Source organism: Antedon bifida, chromosome 6 (genome assembly GCF_963402885.1).
Source record: "Antedon bifida chromosome 6, ecAntBifi1.1, whole genome shotgun sequence".
Taxonomy (NCBI): Eukaryota; Metazoa; Echinodermata; class Crinoidea; order Comatulida; family Antedonidae; genus Antedon; species Antedon bifida.
The window spans coordinates 24,377,118-24,397,197 of NC_136231.1; the positions used below are offsets into that span (position 1 = coordinate 24,377,118).

General features: G+C 33.1%; 3 protein-coding genes across 4 annotated transcripts; 1 reads left to right on the forward strand and 2 right to left on the reverse strand.

Annotated features, from left to right (window-relative positions):
• Positions 1-166: 166 nt before the first annotated feature.
• On the forward strand, positions 167-7,484 carry LOC144844176 (solute carrier family 15 member 4-like). Its single transcript, XM_078700930.1, has 9 exons — positions 167-226; positions 752-1,101; positions 3,243-3,453; positions 3,824-3,993; positions 4,324-4,544; positions 4,980-5,166; positions 5,645-5,845; positions 6,221-6,352; positions 6,824-7,484. Exons 2-9 carry the CDS (start codon positions 771-773, stop codon positions 7,102-7,104), a joined length of 1,734 nt encoding a protein of 577 aa, XP_078557056.1. The 5' UTR covers positions 167-226; positions 752-770; the 3' UTR covers positions 7,105-7,484.
• Positions 7,485-9,961: 2,477 nt separating this feature from the next.
• LOC144845744 (solute carrier family 15 member 4-like) lies at positions 9,962-12,463 on the reverse strand. The gene is made up of 6 exons (XM_078703173.1): positions 12,460-12,463; positions 11,988-12,205; positions 11,428-11,614; positions 10,648-10,848; positions 10,392-10,523; positions 9,962-10,239 (listed from the first exon to the last, which is right to left on the reverse strand). Exons 1-6 carry the CDS (start codon positions 12,461-12,463, stop codon positions 9,962-9,964), a joined length of 1,020 nt encoding a protein of 339 aa, XP_078559299.1.
• Positions 12,464-14,588: 2,125 nt separating this feature from the next.
• Positions 14,589-19,808, reverse strand: LOC144844207 (solute carrier family 15 member 4-like). Of its 2 annotated transcripts, none has more exons than XM_078700981.1 (8): positions 19,340-19,808; positions 18,745-18,949; positions 18,313-18,482; positions 17,569-17,780; positions 17,140-17,302; positions 16,320-16,520; positions 16,073-16,204; positions 14,589-15,926 (listed from the first exon to the last, which is right to left on the reverse strand). In XM_078700981.1, exons 1-8 carry the CDS (start codon positions 19,704-19,706, stop codon positions 15,649-15,651), a joined length of 1,728 nt encoding a protein of 575 aa, XP_078557107.1. In that variant the 5' UTR covers positions 19,707-19,808; the 3' UTR covers positions 14,589-15,648. The 2 variants fall into 2 exon arrangements, with proteins under 2 accessions (XP_078557107.1, XP_078557106.1); XM_078700980.1 differs by having other exon boundaries at positions 17,140-17,326.
• Positions 19,809-20,080: the final 272 nt, after the last annotated feature.

Consider the following 20,080-nt stretch of genomic DNA (forward strand, 5'->3'; position numbering starts at 1 on the left):
ATAATTAATATTTATTTATTTGGGGTGATCAATGTGCGACGAAGCGTGATAAAAAGTGGGCGTATAAAATGATAAAGTTTCATTGGTTATTGAACTTTTCTAACTTTGAACGCTGGATATATTTGACTTACCGAGCATGTGATTCTTCTATTGACTTTAAAACACTCGTGATGTCATTTCTGTCATTGTATTGCATTTGACCTTCATGAATCGGATTTATTAAATCGTAAGTACTAGAATTCAACTTAACATTGTTAAATCAGAAAGTAGTGTTTGCAACATTGATTATTTACGCATGTTTCTATTCTGTTGTAGACCTACTGTAGGCCTACTGTAGCTTATAAATATGTACGACTATGAGACCTGTGTTACAGACGGACTTTGCACTTTCTTTCCATACAATAAATGTTGATATGTTATATAAGCCATATCACAAATACAATGTTATTATTGTATAGGCGGCCTACACAGGTAATTGTCAAGTATCAGACGTCAATCCGGGTGTAGTTGACAATGTTAATAAAAGTCAATGGAATGTCTCTACAGGACCTACCCTATAGGCCTATACAATTCGTGTGCATATTAAAATAACTGGAAATCGTTACTTATTGTTAATTGCTAAATTCGGCACCGCATTAGGTATATGTCGGGTTATTTCGAACTTTCTCAGGGGGCGGGGTCAGGTAGGGGTCTCTATTTTAAAATCACAGTTTGATTAATACATTCTAAAAATAAACATACTTCTTGACAGGTCTGCTTATGTAGCAACTATGGCATCGGAAACGGCACCACTGCTAAAAGACAATGCAGAGAACTCACAGGCAAAAAAGAGTGTATCGTTGACGCATTCAGGACGCATGCATATTGTACTGTGTATATTATGCTGTGAACTATGTGAAAGATTAACGTATTACAGTATTGTGGCTAACTTGGTGGTGTACTGCACAAATAAGTTAGGTTATACAAGTGCTGATGCGGTCACTGTCAGCCTTGTGTTTTCCGGTACATCTTATTTTGTTCCTGTCCTAGGAGGATGGGTTGCCGACTCAATCTCAGGAAGATACAACGCCATTTATGGCAGTTTGCTAATTTATTTTGTAGGTGAGTTGATTGAAAACTCTTTAAAAATACAATTGAATAAATTAAATTATTATATAATTGTGTCTTTCTTTTTTGTATTAATTTATTATGAAACTTAAATGTTATTTTTGTATACAGCTCATCATTTAAAAAATAAAGGTATGTATGTGAGTGGCCGAGCGGTTAAGACAGTGGAACCGTAATCCATAGCCATAACTTCGGCAAGGGTTGTTCGAGGCTCACTCGCTCCATGGTTCTGGTGATAGAACAAGTGTTCTCGGATAAGGACTATAAACCGTAGGTCCAGTGTATGCATATTGCTCGTCCACAGCGCTCTGATCTTCATGAAATAGCGCATTATATTATATATTACAAAGTCCTTTTAGGTATCAAAACCATCCAAGTTTATAACCATCCAGTATATAACTGAATGTCCTATAAAGACCCAAGTCCCATCTACCTTTAATATGCTTATAATAACTAGCATAGGCAGTGATTAAAACCAAATATAATTATTCATTTTGGAAAAACGCCGAACGATTTACAAAAGTAGTTTATTTATGTAAGCTGCTTTAACGGATTTCTTCCGATCTTTGAGAGTTTTTCTTACTTTCGTAAGTCTTTGATTGACACCGACGATGATAAACATTGCAAATATGTTTCGTTATTGCTCCAAACAACATCATCAGTGCAATAAATACGATCTTCAATGTTTTAGCTACAATATAATAGTTTTCCTCTACATACGGGACATTAGACATATGTTCATCATATGTTTTTAAAACATCCTATTATAAAAGAGCACATGAGTAGGGCTAAATAACACCAAACGTTTTTGGCTTAATTCCCATCCAGATGATCACTAAAAAAGACATAATTCAACTCTCTATTCTTATCTATGCCAGCACTTTTATTAATTTATTCATAAGCTGATTAGATCACAAAGAGAAAGTAGTATATTTCACAAAAACATAACTATAGTTTGATTTTGCATTCGTTCTAGAAATACCAATGTTTGAGGCCCACTGTAATCAAACAAAACAATATTACAAACATATGGCCTAATGTATGAAGTTAAACATTTAAAAATAAATGAAATACCATTGAAATGATGAAACTTGTTGTAAAATTGCTTCCTAATGACTTGTAACCAGAAAAAACGTACACAAAATACATTGATTTTATTACAATGCCTGAACATTGGTGTGATTATTACATAAATACATTTTTTTGCATTGTGATATAATATTTACAAGGAAAGTAGGTTTGCTTTTGAAATTAATTGTAAAAAACGTTTTTCATGATATCATAGTTGAATCAGGAAAAGATTATAATGAAATCTCACTCTTCCCTTGCTGTATATTAATTTCATTTCATTCATATTTACAATTTCAAGGATGATCACAAAAATGTAAACGCCATCTTAGTCCCTAATGACATACATACCCGTACCAATCATTATAATATGAGAGCTGTGTGAAATACAGTAATAACAGGTTTACTATCATACAAAATAGTTATCAATTGAAACCATTAGTTGCTGGTATGATTGTACCTGTATCATCAGGTCACTACATATTTGAATAACAACTCAATTAGTTCACTTATGCAAACTGTTGCAACAGCAACATGAATGAAGAATGCAACAATGAGGAATTACTGCTTCTCTCAAAGCCACATGGATCCTGCAGTACGTCTGACAATGAATCAACGATCTTTTCCCACAAAGACAGACGCTTTGTCGTCATGTGCATCCTTTTTTGTGAACTCTGTGAACGGCTAACCTACTATGGTATACTTGGCAATCTAATCTTGTACCTGACGATAGAGCTGGAATACAGCAGTGCAGATGCTTCCACTATATCAATGGTTTGGACAGGTGTCGTCTATACCATTCCTGTATTCGGTGGATTTATAAGTGATTCGATGTTAGGAAGATTTAAAACAATAATTTACTCTTTGATTATCTATGCAGTTGGTAAATATTGTGTTGTAATTGTATTTGTATAGTTTATATTTTAGGAGGAATTATGGGGCATTATATTGTTTGCCTGCAGAAGAAACATCAGTCAATTATTACAGGGTGACGTTATCATACGGCAATGCAATATAAATATACATAGACCACAAAGTGTTATATAAATATGTTCTTATTCTTTCAGGAACCGTTGTACTACCTCTAATATCAATAGACTATGGGACACTACTAGATAGTGGAGCTGAACTGACGCTGTCTCAACAACGGGGATTTTATATTTTTGGTCTTTGTTTAATTGCTATTGGGACAGGAGGTATCAAATCAAATGTTGGGCCGTTTGGTGCACAACAACTTGAGGATCTCGGAGAGGGTGCTATACAAACGTTTTTTAATTGGTAAGAAAACTTAGTATTCTAATTTATAGGCCTCTTCCTAAGTTACTGGCTGCTTGGGTTGCTTTGGAATACAACACAGAGTCCTTCAGATAAGATGTAAAGATGTTTGTCTGTTTTTGTCAATAATAATTTTACAATAAATTGTTTAAAAGATGGTAAGGAAATAATGGTAAAGTAAGGTGAGTGCATCAACAATTCCTAAATTGCTACAGAAATATGGAAAAATGTTGTGGCATTCTCAACTTTCTCTATATACTGCCTTTTTTTTAGAAATTACATGGGGTATTTGCAGGCCTAAACCTTTATACGAATATTTTTGATTTAGAAGATATTAAATAATAAAACTTTTTTTTACTTCGTATTTTTAAAGGTTTTACTGGTTTATAAACATTGGAGCAGCGATTGCTTACTCTTTAGTTGTGTATGTCCAACAAGAGATAAGCTTTGCATGGGGTTACACAATACCAGCAATATCCATCTTACTGTCGATCGTGGCTCTTTTGCTTGGCAGGAACAAATATATAACAATGCCCCCAGAAGGTATGGAAAATCATGTCAGATTAATTTCATTCTTTCAGTAGACTATACATTTTTCTTTTTCTGGATTTCTAAATGTGTCTCCTGTGATTTGTATGCTTTTATGCATGTGATCTGAGTTTTTTTCCTACTGCGATCTGTGTGGTTTTGCAGATCTTTGTATGATTTCCAGGTATAGTGGGACTCAAGGAAACGTACTTGAATACAAATTCGCAAAATCTAAACAAATGGAAATCTCGAACTCTTGCACAAACTTTCAAAAAATGTCTCTGGCACTCAATTATATGTCGAAAACTTCATATTATATAATATTTATTCTGGTTTATTTTCCAGGCAGTATATTAACTAGAATATGTAAAATTCTTTGGCAAGCAATTTCAAAATGTTGTGGCAGCAATAGTTCTGACGATATGGAAATAAAGAGCTGTATAGATCGGGCAAAGCAAGAAAATGGAGGCTCGTTCCTTAGTGAGCACGTAGAACAAGTGAAATGCTTAGCTAGAATAGTACCCGTGCTGTGTTGCATGATAATGTACTGGACAATATATGCACAGGTGATTTTTTAAAGATATAGAGAAAAGTATCATACATTGCTAATAAATAGAAGTAGCCTAGCTTACAAATAGCTTTCATATTGTCGCTGTGGTCTGCGACATACAACATTGCTTCAATCTTGTTTTCCATAAATAATTATTATAAATAAATTATTAATGTTTAGGGGCTATTAAATTGTGCTCTCAAATTGACATCAACATTTGAAATCAGGAATATTCCTTTTATATACAATGGTTAAAGTAGACTTTATGTAGGCCTATGTATCGTGTGCTACAGGTTAGCCAAATAAGGTCTGAGGATTTCTGTAAAATATATAAAGCATTCAGTTTCATAAAGATAATGTATTGGTATCTTTAAAATCACTAATAATCAAGATTTCTATTATATTAAGAATTGAAAGTGAAACTCTATTTCTTCTGCTTTATTTGTTTCAGATGCAAACAACATACATACTACAAGGAGAGAGAATGAACCTCGTCTACAATAGTTTCACATTTCCTGTTGCGTCTTTAAGTCTGTTCAACAATATTAGCCTTCTTCTGTTGATTCCAATCATGGACACCCTTGTGTATCCCTATCTGGAACGCAAAGGCTATAACTTGACACTGCTAAAGCGAATTGGTATAATCATTTTTTATATATTATGCGATAAATACTATTATTATATCTGTATTGATTAAATTGTATTGCAAAATAATATTCATATGATACACAATAATGATACATAAAATACATACATAAAAGTAATACTGAATCATTAAAAATGGCAATCAAATTATATCTAAATTATTAACAATGTTTAAGGGCTATTAAATTGTGCTCTCAAATTGACATCAACATTTGAAATCAGGAATATTCCTTTTATATACAATGGTTAAAGTAGACTTTATGTAGGCCTGTATCGTGTGCTACAGGTTAGCCAAATAAGGTCTGAGGTTTTCTGTAAAATATATAAAGCATTCTTATATTGTAGGGCTTATCTATATATATTGTTATAATAAATTGTATTATTATTATTTCTCATAATTTAGTTTAATAACTATTTATTTTTTTGTTAATAATCACAGTAATTTTTAAATTGTAATTTTAATTTGTTTAGGATTTGGAATGTTCTTAGCAGCAGTGTCAATGGCAGTAGCTGCTGGTGTGGAGGTCGCCAGGAAGAACATAATGCAAGATGGTGGATACAACACTCAGGTGATTGCCAATGCGTCGTACAACGCTTCCACGTTGTCAGTTTTTGCACAAATTCCGCAGTACTTTATAGTTGGCGCTAGTGAAGTTTTTACGAGTATTACAGGTTTGTACTATATTAGTTTGTATATTAGTATTAGTTGCACTCTACCAGGCCCATTTGACAAATATAACAATTGTCTACAATACATGTTGTGTACAGTACATGGAAGGGCTGCATATTTGGCCGCAATACTATACAGTAGAGGGTCTTTTCCGAATTTCCTCAGTTTCAGATAAACATTTTTCCCATAGTTACATAAAATGCCATGTGTATTTTTTTGTGACGGTTTACAATCCACAATTTTCAAGCTATTTTTATAAATAAAAGTATATTATTATACCATTATAATTTTGAACAGTATCGGCTGAAATATTAAAAATAACTGTATTTTTCCCAGTAATATGATTGCTTTGCTTATTTTGGTTTGTGCTTTTTTAGGGCTAGAATTTGCATATTCACAGTCGCCAAAGGCTTTACAGGGAGTTGTAATGGGGCTCTTCCTCCTGACAACAGGCTTAGGAAGCTATGTTGGTTCGTTACTCGTAATAATAGTTAATGCTGCAACCAAAGGTAAGACAACCTTCTTAATGAGTGAAATAATTATAAGAAAAGAGCATCAAATTTTGAAAGTTTTCAATTACTGTCATGTGCAGTAGTGAAAACGAAAATAATTACCTACCTTCGTTTCAATTAGGGAAGAGTGACATTTTTCCCAGGTTTCAATTATCTGTTTTGTATCGTTAGCAACCAACAGATAATGAACATATTGATCAGGTTGAGTTATTTACCAGGGTATTTTAATACCCTGGAGGGAATAATTGAATATCACCCACAATGCTATTTATACGTACCTGTGTCAGACATATTAAGAAATAACTACAATACATTATTCAGAAAGATTTTTATAATAGGCCTGTGTGCGAATAATATAATTGAGGACTACACTGCCGTAGTATGTGTGGGTGAAATAGGTGCTATGTTTGGGGAACTATAATAATTTTTACACAGTGAATTTCGAAATGTAATTTGTTTTATTTTCAGGCCACGAATGGTTTCCAGATGAAATCAATGAAGGTTATATAGAATATTACTTCATACTACTATCAGCAATGATGGTAATAAACTTGGGTATATTTTGCATTGTTGCGCATTATTATACATATGTGCAGTATGGTATATTGAACCCTGAACCTCCACCAGACTACGGCAGTGTTGGTAAAGGTAGTGAATCTCCAGATATTAAATTGAATGGTGAGGGATTTGATCAGCGGGATAAGGCTGTCTTGTTGAAGGATAGTAGCTTGTCTGAATCTGAAATATGATATAGCATCAAGACGCTTGAATATTGTATAACCAGAGAAGAGTGACATTACACTACAATTTCACTCTTCACTGGTATAAGGGCCCATTTACACTACGACGATAACGATCGACGATAAATAGATAAACATACATTTTTCTTACATAAAACAAAATAAATTGGAAATGTTTTCCTTTTAGAACTATAGGAAAATCATTTATGCTGTCATTGTTAAAATTAATATTTTTAAAAATCTGATCAAATGACGTCGTGATTAATAAAAACAATAACATCGTTGTATTGCCACGATATTATTGCTCTTACTAATCATGACGTCATTTGATTGGGCATGTGAAAATGTAATTTTCATCTAAGGCAGCATATGGTTCTCCTATAGTTCTAGGATGAAAATTGTTTATATTTCCTTTGTTTTATGTATGAAAAATGCATATTTATCTATTTATCGTCGATCGTTATCGTCCTAGTGTAAATGGGCCTTAACATGCATTGTGGTGCATGATTCATCCAATATGACATCAATCAAAATGAAGTTTGTAAGAGCCATCCAATGTTAATAATGCTGTCATGTGCCTCGTTTTCAATGTGTTGAAGAGGCAGACGCTTTAATGATATGTGTGCTTAGGTTAATGTTATTACATTCTTCTCATTTACACACTTCTCATTTACAAATCTTTTACAAACAATCCTTATTGATTTCATTGTTTAAAGTTGGTCTTTAACTTTCAATTTTGTAAAAAAAAAACTCAGTTGCATTTATTTTAAGGTAACTATATTGTTATTATGTTATATAAATTATATTTTAATACTTAGTATTGACAAGGTCTTCCTCATTTATGAACTTTCTCATTTACAAACTGCTTTTAGACCAAGGGGATTGTAAATGGGAATGGGACTTACCGTTTTGATATATATAGTAGCCTCATGCTACATTTGATTTGTCAAAAAATACATATAAAAAACCACAAATATGGTAAAATATTTTATGAATTTTTATCATTTATCACATTAGACCTATACGGTATTATGCAAATTTGATAATTTATATAAACTATACATATTTTATCTTAATAAACAACTCCAAAAATGTATATTTGATCGTGCTTGTGCAAATCAGATAACTATTTTGTGCAATTCGTTTGTGCCTTGTAATTTTAAAATATTAATTAATTATAATATATAGAAATTTACTGATGTATATAAGTTGAGAATAATAAATTTATACAAACCAAAAGATTGTGTTTTTAAATATGTAATGAGATTTTAATACGTCCTGTAGAGTTTTTTACTGTATAAAATGAGGGTTTTTGGCCCTACTTTGTATCAAATAGCTCATACCTGCCGTTAACTATGTCCTATTTATTACTCTTTTAATACAATAATAGAAAGAAGAGTTTCATATCCGATTTTTTTTCTGTAAGCAATTATTATTGATGACCAGATTGTTTTTTATCAATTTTTATTAATATTGTCGTGAAAATCAGCTAAGCATAATGTAGAATGTAAAATCATCGTTTGAACTATTCATAACGCATTCAAACAATAGCATTCTTACGATCAACAAAGGCATGATGTAATTATGGCAATTGAAGCACAGGTTTCAACCCATACATTTGAACATACAACAACAACAATAACAACAACAACAAGAAAATACCAATTGGTGAGTGACTCGTTCATTACGTGTACACTTCGATCTTGCAACTGGCTATCTTCTTGATTCTTGTTAAACAATTTTGGCTCTCCACTAAGTAGCTAAAAAACTAGGGCCTATTCCAAACGTTGGCGGTAAACTATCGTGTAGACACCTCATCCACGCATAAGCTTGTTTCTATTTACTTTGGCTCACTTGATCAATCCGAAAAAAATGTTCGAATTCCCCAGAAAAAATCTCACCTTGTGATTGGTCTAATTAGGAGCAATTTACAAGCAGTGACACCTGCTTTATCCACAGTCGATGCTATATCTGTTGTAACAGAATAAAAATTGAAATAAAATAACGAAAGATATGATGTGAACCCGGGTCTGAATACGTACTGTAGACATGTTCACAATATATTTCCTTCTCTCATTTGCTTGATACTGTTTTTACACAGTCATGATTATATTATGTGATAACTCTTTATTACTAATTGTTACAGACGTAATCATTCACCGACAAGTTCTTTATTTTTGATTGAATAATTTCTGTTCAGTCCAAAATAGATTTAATATGACTTAAAACGTACAGTGACTAATTAATAATCTTCAAGGATATATTTAAAATATATTTAATGAAATCTATTGGTATCTAATCATTTGATATGGATGTACGTTTCGTTCTTGTATTTCGCATTCATCAATAGATTCAATGTGGTATTGCACTTGCGTACTTGGAGTTTCCGAGTTCACATTGACTGAATTACTAATAAAAGGATTGCACATTTGGTGGTGCACTAAAATTTTGAAAATTGGACCAGCTACATTATGTTAATGGAAGATAAAGTGTGGACGAGGCAGACACCAAGACTAACTGTTGACGCGATGTTTCTATAATTTTCTGGTCTTATAATAATAATAATAATAATAGTTCATTCTTATATAGCGCATATAAGCAAGCTCTCAATGCGCTGAACATTATTACCCCAGTCATTTCCTGATCAAACACCTATGGAAACATACTTCCATATATGCAGCTAGTAATCAGCGCAAAGTTGTGTCTTGATCTAACCGGGTACCCATTTATACACCTGGGGTATAGTCACTTGATTATAGAGTGTTGTTGAAAGCAGAAAGGGGTACTTTTACAGAGTCAACTACTTTTCTTGCCGCAACGGTAAGGCACGCACCGTGCCATTTCCAGCCTCGACTTCATATCCTGTTCACATTTCGTACTCAGTCAGCAGCTTCTCCTTAAAAGGAAGTACTTTATCCCGCCAGGATATTAATTCATCAATTTTCATATCTGTAAATGAAATGTCTTCTTTATAACCGATTTCATTATCCGGTGGTTCTGAAATCGTAACTGAGTTGTCTACATACGTATAGTAATGTCCAATTACGGCAAATATTCCCGTATTTACGAGCAAAAGAACGGCTAACAGGATGTAGTAGCGTTCTAGATAACCGTCGTTGATTTCATCTGGATACCATTCGTGACCTATATAATAAAACAAATTTAGATATTAAACATATTAATATGATTGTTAATGAGAGCCAGTTCAAAGTAGATAGATCATACGAGGTTATACGGTACCTACGAATATCTGTATAAAGACTATGTAAATTGTTTATCATTATTCATCCTTATACCTTTTGTTACAGAATTGACGACAATGACCAATAAAGAACCAATATAATTCCCCACAGCACCAGTAAAGACAGACACTCCAAGCAAAACGCCCTGCAACACCTTTGGAGCTTCTGAATATGCAAACTCCGTACCTAGAAAATATAGCAAGAGTCACTCTTTATAATCAATAAAGCTGGAATGTATACCCTATAGTAGGACAACGAATGGTTTAGATCTTTGTTACAATCAAATAATTCTGTACAATTTTATACTTACGAGTATTGCATGTAAGAATTTCACTTGCGCCAAAAATAAAATATTGTGGAATTTGAACGAATACTGACATAGTAGACGCATTGTATGACGCATTGGCAATAATTTGTTCTTTATATCCACCGTTATCCATAATGTTTTTTCTACTAACTTCAACACCGGCCGCCCCTACCATTGCTATGGTACCTAAGAACATCCCAAATCCTAAAATATAAATGAAATTGTAATCCTCCTTAACTTTTGAAAATAAATGTCTTTATATAATATAAGGAACAACGCGCATTTTATAGTATATGTAAGCGATTGGGAAACTTTTCCAGTGTAGGCCAGTTTGACACACCACGGAAAACGTATTGCTGAGATTTCATCGGGCTTAGTAAATCAAGTAGCAGTATATGGAGTCATGTGGCCTTTCTAGTTTTAAATATAGTTCTCTGTGATACGAACTATAGTTTCTAGCCTAACCTCCACTAGCAACTTTTGCAGACTCTGAGTTCACCACTGATTGGAGTTTGTTGTCCATTGGCGAATGGATGTTTTACAGGATAACAAGATTACAATGATTATTTTGATTCACTGAATTTAACTGTTAAAAACAAACATTGAAAACATTTTCTTATCAAAATTCGAGTTTACAAGGCAGGAATTCAATTTCATAATCTGGACATCATAAACTTTCAAATTGTGGTAAACTAGGAACTTGTAAACAAAGCTTGGTGAAGTTTATTGTGACTAGGCTTAACACGTACAATATTCACATCTATGAAACATACAAAAACTTACCCATCCGCTTTAGCTGCGTCAGTTTGAAACCGAAGTACTCACAAAGTGGATATACTACAGTATCCATCAACGGAATCAAAAGTAAAAGACTAATTTTATTGAAGACACTAAGCGATGCAACGGGAAATGTGAAGTCACCGTAGACCAGGTTCATTCTCGCTCCTTGAAGGACAAATGACGATTGCATCTGAAGTGAAATGAAGACTTAAACTATTATTCATCATAATCATCATCATCATCAAATTATAGGTTTGAAAGAATGCATAAAAGTTTTGGAACTATAAATAACTACCTGCACATAAACTATAAATAACTACCTGCGCATAAACTGTAAATAACTACCTGCGCATAAACTATAAATAACTACCTGCGTATATAAATAACTACTTGCGCATAATATAATTAACTACCAGCGCCTAAACTACAAATAAATATCTGCGCATAACATATAAATAACTACCTGCACATAAACTATAAATAACTACCTGCGCATAAACTATAAATAACTACCTGCGCATACACTATAAATAACTACCTGCGCATAAACTATAAATAACTACCTGCGCATAAACTGTCGCATAGAAAGCTGTACCAAACAGCACTGGCATAACTCGCGCCAAAACCTTCACTTCTTCCACATGGTTACTTCGGAAAGTACCTCCATGTTCTTCCATAGCCCGGTCAAGAAAACTTGCACTTTCTTCATTACCTTTGCTGCTACGACAAGAATATGAAATTGCCTGACCAAGAATGTTGAATATTCTGGTCAGTATGCTACCTGCAAGTAAAAAAAATATTATTTTAAACCAATTTAGCTATAAATTCTAACAATGAATAAAAAAAATTAAAATATTCAACAGACTACACTCTTTTACTGATTATAGAGGAATTTGTGTAATCTTATCAAATTATATCTAATTTGAGTTTTGCGTTAAGAGGACCAAAATGGAATTAAGTGTAGCAGTATTTCCCACTAATGTTGCAACGTGTTGTCTGAAGCTCGGTTAGAGGAATTGAAAACAGACCCGCAACCCATTTTGACAAACCAGTCCCGTCGAAGAAGCATCGCTTGAGATTACAGGCCAAATTATTTATGCGTTACTTAAACGTGACCTATGGGGTGCGGGAACCAAGCTAGTGCGACTCACCTTCTGGTGGTGTTGTTATATACTTTTTTCTTCCAACCAACAAAGCTAGGCCAGCAAATATAATAGAAGCAGCTGGAATTGTATAACCCCAAGCAAAGCTGATCTCTTGCTGAATGTAAACCACAATAGTGTAAGCAATAATCGATCCTATATTGCTAAACCAACAACACCTGAAATACATGTTTGCAATAACACAGTAAAATATTAATTAAATGGAATGCGCAGATTATTATTTTGTACAAAAGTTACCGTGTCTTTCGTCTACGGTACCGTACCAAAGCTATTCACTAAAACACACATTTACAATCAGTTGCACTCATTCAATTACAATTTTTATTAATAATTTTTTTGTTAAATATTTTCAAGTTATTTGCAGTGGTAGTTTATCTTCCTAACTACTACGGTACACTATTTCAAATTTCTAAAACAATAATTTTCTTATTTTACCAATTAAAATACGATTGTAGAAACCCATTTCCCAATTCTTCAAGTTGTTGAACACCGAATGGGGCAACCGTTGTGTTGATGCCTCCAGATCCGATAGCAACTAACGATAACGCTGATATATACAATATTCGCTGTTCAGATAAAGAAAGTCCTCCGTCGATCAGATTCTCATAATCAATTGCGGCTATAGGTAGAATAATTGTACCTAAAAGAGTTTACAATTGGTTAGGACGTCCCAAGATAAAATTTGACCTAATCAAAAATTCAAATAGGCCTCTATTAAAAACCGATGTTTGTTTTCGAATAAAAGCTGAGGTGTGATTAGAAGCATTATCAAAAGATTAAAAAGGTGTTTTTGAGATTTAAACCGTCTCTCCACCTTGACGAATGACGTATAATTAACAACTCCCTACTATTAGGTATCGTAAGTGTGTTCCAGCTGCGTCAAAGAATGAACCAACATTATAAACATATTATAAATTACGAATAAAAACCTAACAATTATAAACACTTACCGACTCCATAAATAAATAAAGACCAAAATATTGTTTTGAGTTTGCCCAAGAAAGAGTCACTTATAAGTCCACCAAGAAGGGGTGTAGTATAGACACATCCCGAAAAAAAGAGAGATATTGAACACGCTGTCACACTGCTATATTTCAGCTCGATAGTTAAAAAGGTTACCAGATTTCCAACGATTCCATAATAAGTTAACCGCTCACAGAACTGAGACAGGAGAATGCACAAGACAATAAAGTAACGGTTACTGCTGATAGAAACGGGCTTCTTTCTGTTATCTTCATTTTCCAAACTTGAAAATCTTGTATTTGAAAGAAGCAATGACTTCTCATCATCGGTGAAATCCAAGCTCATACCCATTCTACACACTTTTTAATACCAGTCTTTCGTTGAAGATACTGCATAAATATATCGATTGTGGAGAGTATTGGGAGACTAAATAAGGTAATAACGCATGAAGTTCATACGTCAGCCAAATCCAGCTTTCATCAGACCGACATTTCCTTAATTATTACCGTAAACGATTTTCCTTAATTACCATAAGCCATATGTAGGCCTACAAAAGTTACAGTATGTTTTCTACACGTCATGTAAAGTAGATTTTCCATCGGTTGCCATTTTCTCCTGCTGGTAGGCCTATACAACGTAATGTCTATTTATTTCGTGATAAACAAACATTTGAATTGTCTATGTTCTGAAATGCGTTTCTCTTAATATTAGTAAAAAGATAAATATGTTCGGCACATATATGGCGTTTTATACGTATAATAATTGAACTCAGGGACAAAAATTGAAACGCCGACTAGTGGACTGGCACATATGGCGTTTCATACCTATAATAATTCAGCTCAGACAAAAATTAAAACACCAACAAGGGGACTAACATAAAAAGGACAAATTAAATTTTCAAAAATATGTGTAAGATCATTTTTTCATTCTTAATATTATTTTATTATAACATGATTTTATTTTTCTTGTATTCAATTATAATAATAATTTGATAATAATTGTTATTATCGTGCGATACTTTTAATTGATTTAATCATTACAGACAGTTTTTGATCGACAAGTTCTGGTATAAATCTCTACTTCTCATTTCTTGAAAATCGCATGAAGCAAACATTTCCAACATTATGTAAACATTTAAAATAATAAACTATATAAGCTACATTTTAATTTAATATTATTTTCGTCTCACATTTGATACTTTTTTTCATCGTTATTATTATTATCTTATTATTGGGTGACAATTACTCTTAGATTTCATTGACGAATACTATAACTAATGATAAAGTGAAGTAATATACTATAATATTATCTATTTAGAATAAAATGATTTTAAAAATAGGCTTCTACGTGTCATATTCTCCTTGTTACAGTTTCAGTATATGAAGATTCCGAGAGGACTAAATATTGCTACTAATACAACCATTATCTATGGCAAGGCACTGGGTTGATATAGATAGTGCTTTTGTGGAGGCCCGCATCGTAGGAAGATGTAATTAAAGTTTAGACAAATCTAAAGTTTAAATATAGCAAGCAAGCTTTTCCTGGACGATACAATCACGTGGACATCAAGAATTATTAGATGGTGCATTCATTTTATTCCCAACAGGTAAAATAATATGAAGGAATGTCAATGTTATTGTAGCAGCGGCAGTTTACAGGCGCGATGTTATTAGCCAATTTAAGAAAATAATGGAAGATAACTCACACCCGTTAAATGATAAATATGTTGTTAACAAATCAGGTATAATTCGTCCTTTAATGTGCAATACCACTCGATGTAGGAAATCATTTGTCCACAACTCTATACATGTTTCCAACTCAACATTTCAAAGATAGTTTGTTTTTTTATTCCTTCTGTAAACATAACTTGTTTACTAATATAGTTTTAATGTATTGTATTGATATTTTTTTTTGTTTTATAATAATATTGTATGTGTTTCAAAGCATCAAAGAAAAAAAATGTCATGTTCGCCTTGTTGTGTTCATGACAATAAAGATTTTTCTTATCTTATCTTATCTTTTAAACCTGCTCTTGTGGTTTGACAAAGACATTGTTGTCTTCTGTCTCTGTTCACCTCGCTGCCATCTTACACCCTGTTCACATTTCGTACTCAGTCAGCAGCTTCTCCTTAAAAGGAAGTACTTTATCCCGCCAGGATATTAATTCATCAATTTTCATATCTGTAAATGAAATATCTTCATTATAGCTGATTTCGTCATCTGGTGGTTCTGTAATCGTAACTGAGTTGTCTACATACGTATAGTAATGTCCAATTACGGCAAATATTCCCGTATTTACGAGCAAAAGAACGGCTAACAGGATGTAGTAGCGTTCTAGATAACCGTCGTTGATTTCATCTGGATACCATTCGTGACCTATAATTTAAAAATAATAATTTTTATTGTTGCCTCTTTTACATATGTACATTTTTATATTAACTTTTTTCTTATGTATTTTGGTGTTTTTCACTTTCACAATTGTAAATGTATCGTAAACCACATTTATTTTTCAATATACGAACCTTTTGTTGCAGCATTGACGATGATGACCAGTAAAGAACCTAAATAACTTCCTAGGCCAGCTGTAAAAAGAAACAATCCAAGCAGAATGCCCTGCAACACCTTTGGAGCCTGTGAATATGCAAACTCCATACCTAGAAACGGAACATAACACAAGTTAGTAATTTTCTCTTGCTATGAGAACGAATTAAAGGAAATTGTGCACGTGAATCTAGATATTTAGCTTAAAATTCTTTTTATTACACTCACCAGTAATGCTTGTGAGAATTTCACTTGCGCCAAAAATAAAATACTGTGGAATTTGAGCGAATACTGTCATAGTAGACGCATTGTATGACGCATTGGCAATAATTTGTTCTGTATATCCACCGTTATCCATAATGTTTTTTCTGCTAACTTCAACACCAGCGGCAACTATCATTGCTATGGCACCTAAAAACATCCCAAATCCTAAAAATAAAACAAATTTAATTTTAATTTGCTAGTAAGTCTTTATTTTTAACTTCAAGCAAATCCCTTTGGCCATTTCGATGTAGTCCTGAAGCTCAAGATATAATAGATAAATAATATTAACAAGTATCTCTCTTCAAGGAATGCATTTTTGTGAGCGGATTTGGTGCTGACTACATTATTACAAGATATTGTCCACCACTTCAGCCTTATCCAAGGCCTAGGTGAGATCATGGGAATATGGACCGAAAAGTACACTATTAAAATCCAATGTCAAATAATAGTGCTTGCCTTCCAATCCCAAGGTCCTGGGTTCAATCCTGATCTAGTGCCAGGGTTGTAATTCACGACTCTTTCAACTCCACTCCCAAGCCTAAAATGGTAGTTTATCCATCCTGTAATTGGCGTTTTCTTGCGTATTCGTGATATAATAATATGTATTATTCAGTCAATCAATGAAAGGTTACAACGGTTTGAAAACCTCTAAGTTACAAGGATGATGTAATTAATTTCATAGGCATATTCATATATGGGTATAAAGCTAGAGTTTACAACCAGGTTTGGTGAATAGTGTAGACTATGTATTACTCTCCTTAGGTGAAAAAACAAATCATCTTACCCATCCGCTTAAGTTGCGTCAGTTTGAAGCCCAGGTAGTCACAAAATGGATATACTACTGTATCCATCAACGGAATCAAAAGTAAAAGACTAATTTTATTGAAAACACTAAGCGATGCAACGGGAAATGTGAAGTCACCGTAGACCAGGTTCATCCTCTCTCCCTGGAGAACAAATGAAGTTTGCATCTGGAATGAAAGTACTTTCATTGTAATATATAATAAGTAATATACTATAAATCGTGTTCTTTCTTTCCTTTCATCAACATAGTTACGAATTATAATAAATCATCCTAATTAAACAGTTGTTGGTACCATACCCAGTCTTCTTCGACGTATTCGTCACTAGTCATCATTTAAACTCACAGCCCATTATGTCTTAAGCAGACAACCAAGTATGGCGCGCGAAGTTAAAAAATATAGTACCGTACCTGTACATAAACTGTCCAGTACAACATTGTACCAAAAAACACTGGTATGATTCTTGCCATCAATTTCACTTCTTCTACATGCTTACTTCGGAAAGTACCTCCATTTTCTTCCTTAGCCCGGTCAAGGAAACTTGAATTTTCCTGATCAGTTTTGCAGCTACTAGACGAAATTGCCTGACCAAGAATGTTGAACATTCTTGAAAGTATGCTACCTGCAAGTGACAAATATTGTTTTATTTTAACAATTTAAAAGTGTGTAACATTATGAATAATATAAATTCAAAGTCAAACTACTGAAAGCATGACAATGCTGTGGCGGAATCTCAATGGAGATACAAATTTGTATAAGAAAGATAAATAAACATCCAGGGCTAATGAGAGTACTTTATTACGAATAATAACTTTAAAGGTTTCCCTATAGTCCAAAAATTCACTTGCTTGTCACTTGCTTGATTCCGTCACAAGGTTTTGTCTAATGTCAGTAATATCTAAATGTTGTCTTGTTATCTGTTGATTTTTGCTTGTATATATTATATTATATTTTATGACTTTCAACCCTGTTAATGGTGCGTTTGGTCACTGTAGAGTGATGATGAAAAAAAAAACAAAAACAAAAACATAAATACGAGGAAACGCAAGACTTATGCATACAACAATCACAATCGATCGATCGACATCATTTGATTATAATTATCAAATTACTTTCGCTATATCGTCCTTGCATTGTCACCTAGTACGACTCACCTTCTGGTGGTGTTGTTATATAATTTTTTCTTCCAGCCAACAAAGCTAGGCCAGCAAATATAATAGAAGCAGCTGGAATTGTATAACCCCAAGCAAAGCTGATCTCTTGCTGAATGTAAACCACAATAGTGTAAGCAATAATCGATCCAATGTTGATGAACCAATAATACCTGAAAGAATAAAACATTATTTTGCCATATGAGTAGTACTGATATAAGTTTATCAGCTAAAATATTTATCGGTATTGGTTCTCTTAGTTTTGGACCATAATTCATCTTTCCGTCATTTTGGGTGTATATAATGTATATATTTCAAAATGTGCGCAGCAATATTCTTGACATAGTACCGTTTACAGTTTACATTATTTCAAATGTATACTTTTCTTACCAAATCATAATAATTTTAGAAGTTTACAAATACCAATGTTCTTACCAATTAAAATAAGTTTGTATAACGCCATCTCCCAAGTCTTGAAGTTGTTGAACACCGAATGGGGAAACCGTTGTTTTGATTCCCCCAGTTCCGATAGCAACTAACGATAAAGCTGATAAATATAGTATTCGCTGTTCAGATAAAGAAAGTCCTCCGCCGTTCAGTTTTTCGTAGTCAATCGAGATTATAGGTAGAATGATTGTACCTACAAGAGTTCAAATAGATAGTTACTATTATTAATTTGATCAGTAATTAGTTCAACCAATGTATAAAAGTAAGGGATGTTGGTTTTTTTATGATAAAATGTGGCATTTTCTAGGAAACTAAGCTTAGGCATACTGTAATGGCATAATCAAATCAATATCGAAATACCATACGACTCTTTGACCATATACCGAGAATATCTGAAACACTCAAAAAATTAAAATTTGCATAGGTAATTTCAAATTCTATAGATTAGGCAGGCAAAACATGGGCTAGCAAAACCAGAAATAGAAGGCCAACGCTATAGCATTATAATGGTGAAAAGGATGAAAATGAATTGGAATCAAACTATATTACATTGTACGAATAGTTACGTAAAAAGTACGCTTACCAATTCCATAAATAAATAATGAACAAAATATTGTTTTAAGTTTTCCCAAAAACGAATCACTTATAAGTCCGCCAAACAGAGGTGTGGTGTAAACAAATCCCGTAAAAACTAGCGATATTGACGAAGCAGCCGCACTGCTATAGTCTAGCTCGATTGTTAAATACAATACAAGATTTCCAACGATTCCGTAATAAGTTAACCGCTCACAGAGCTCACAGAGTAGAATACACAAGACAACAAAGTATCGGTTACTGATAGAATCGGGTTTCTTTTTGTCCTCTTCATTTTCACAACTTGAATAAGTACATTTTGTATTTGAAAGGAGCAATGACTTCTCATCATCGGTAAACTCTAAGCTCATACCCATTCTTCACACTTTCTAATACCAGTCTTCATTGAATACAGTCTATGTCTGTCGATCGCGGACAATATTATGATGCTAAATTAGTTAATATGCAAAGGTAATGAAATAACTACCAGCCAAATCTTTAATTATACATTCCTTTGATCAGAGTACAGCTCGATTACCATAATATCTTATGTACAGGTCATTTTTCCTTTAATTTGTTATTCTAATATACAATTTATTTATTTGATATCGGTAGAAATATCGGAATACATTGTTATTTTGAATATTCTTTGTTAATATTAGTTTGAACAGATTAAATAACACATTTACTTTTGACTGATAATAAAATGTAGGTATACATATGATAAATTCGTTCGTAATATGAAATGTTA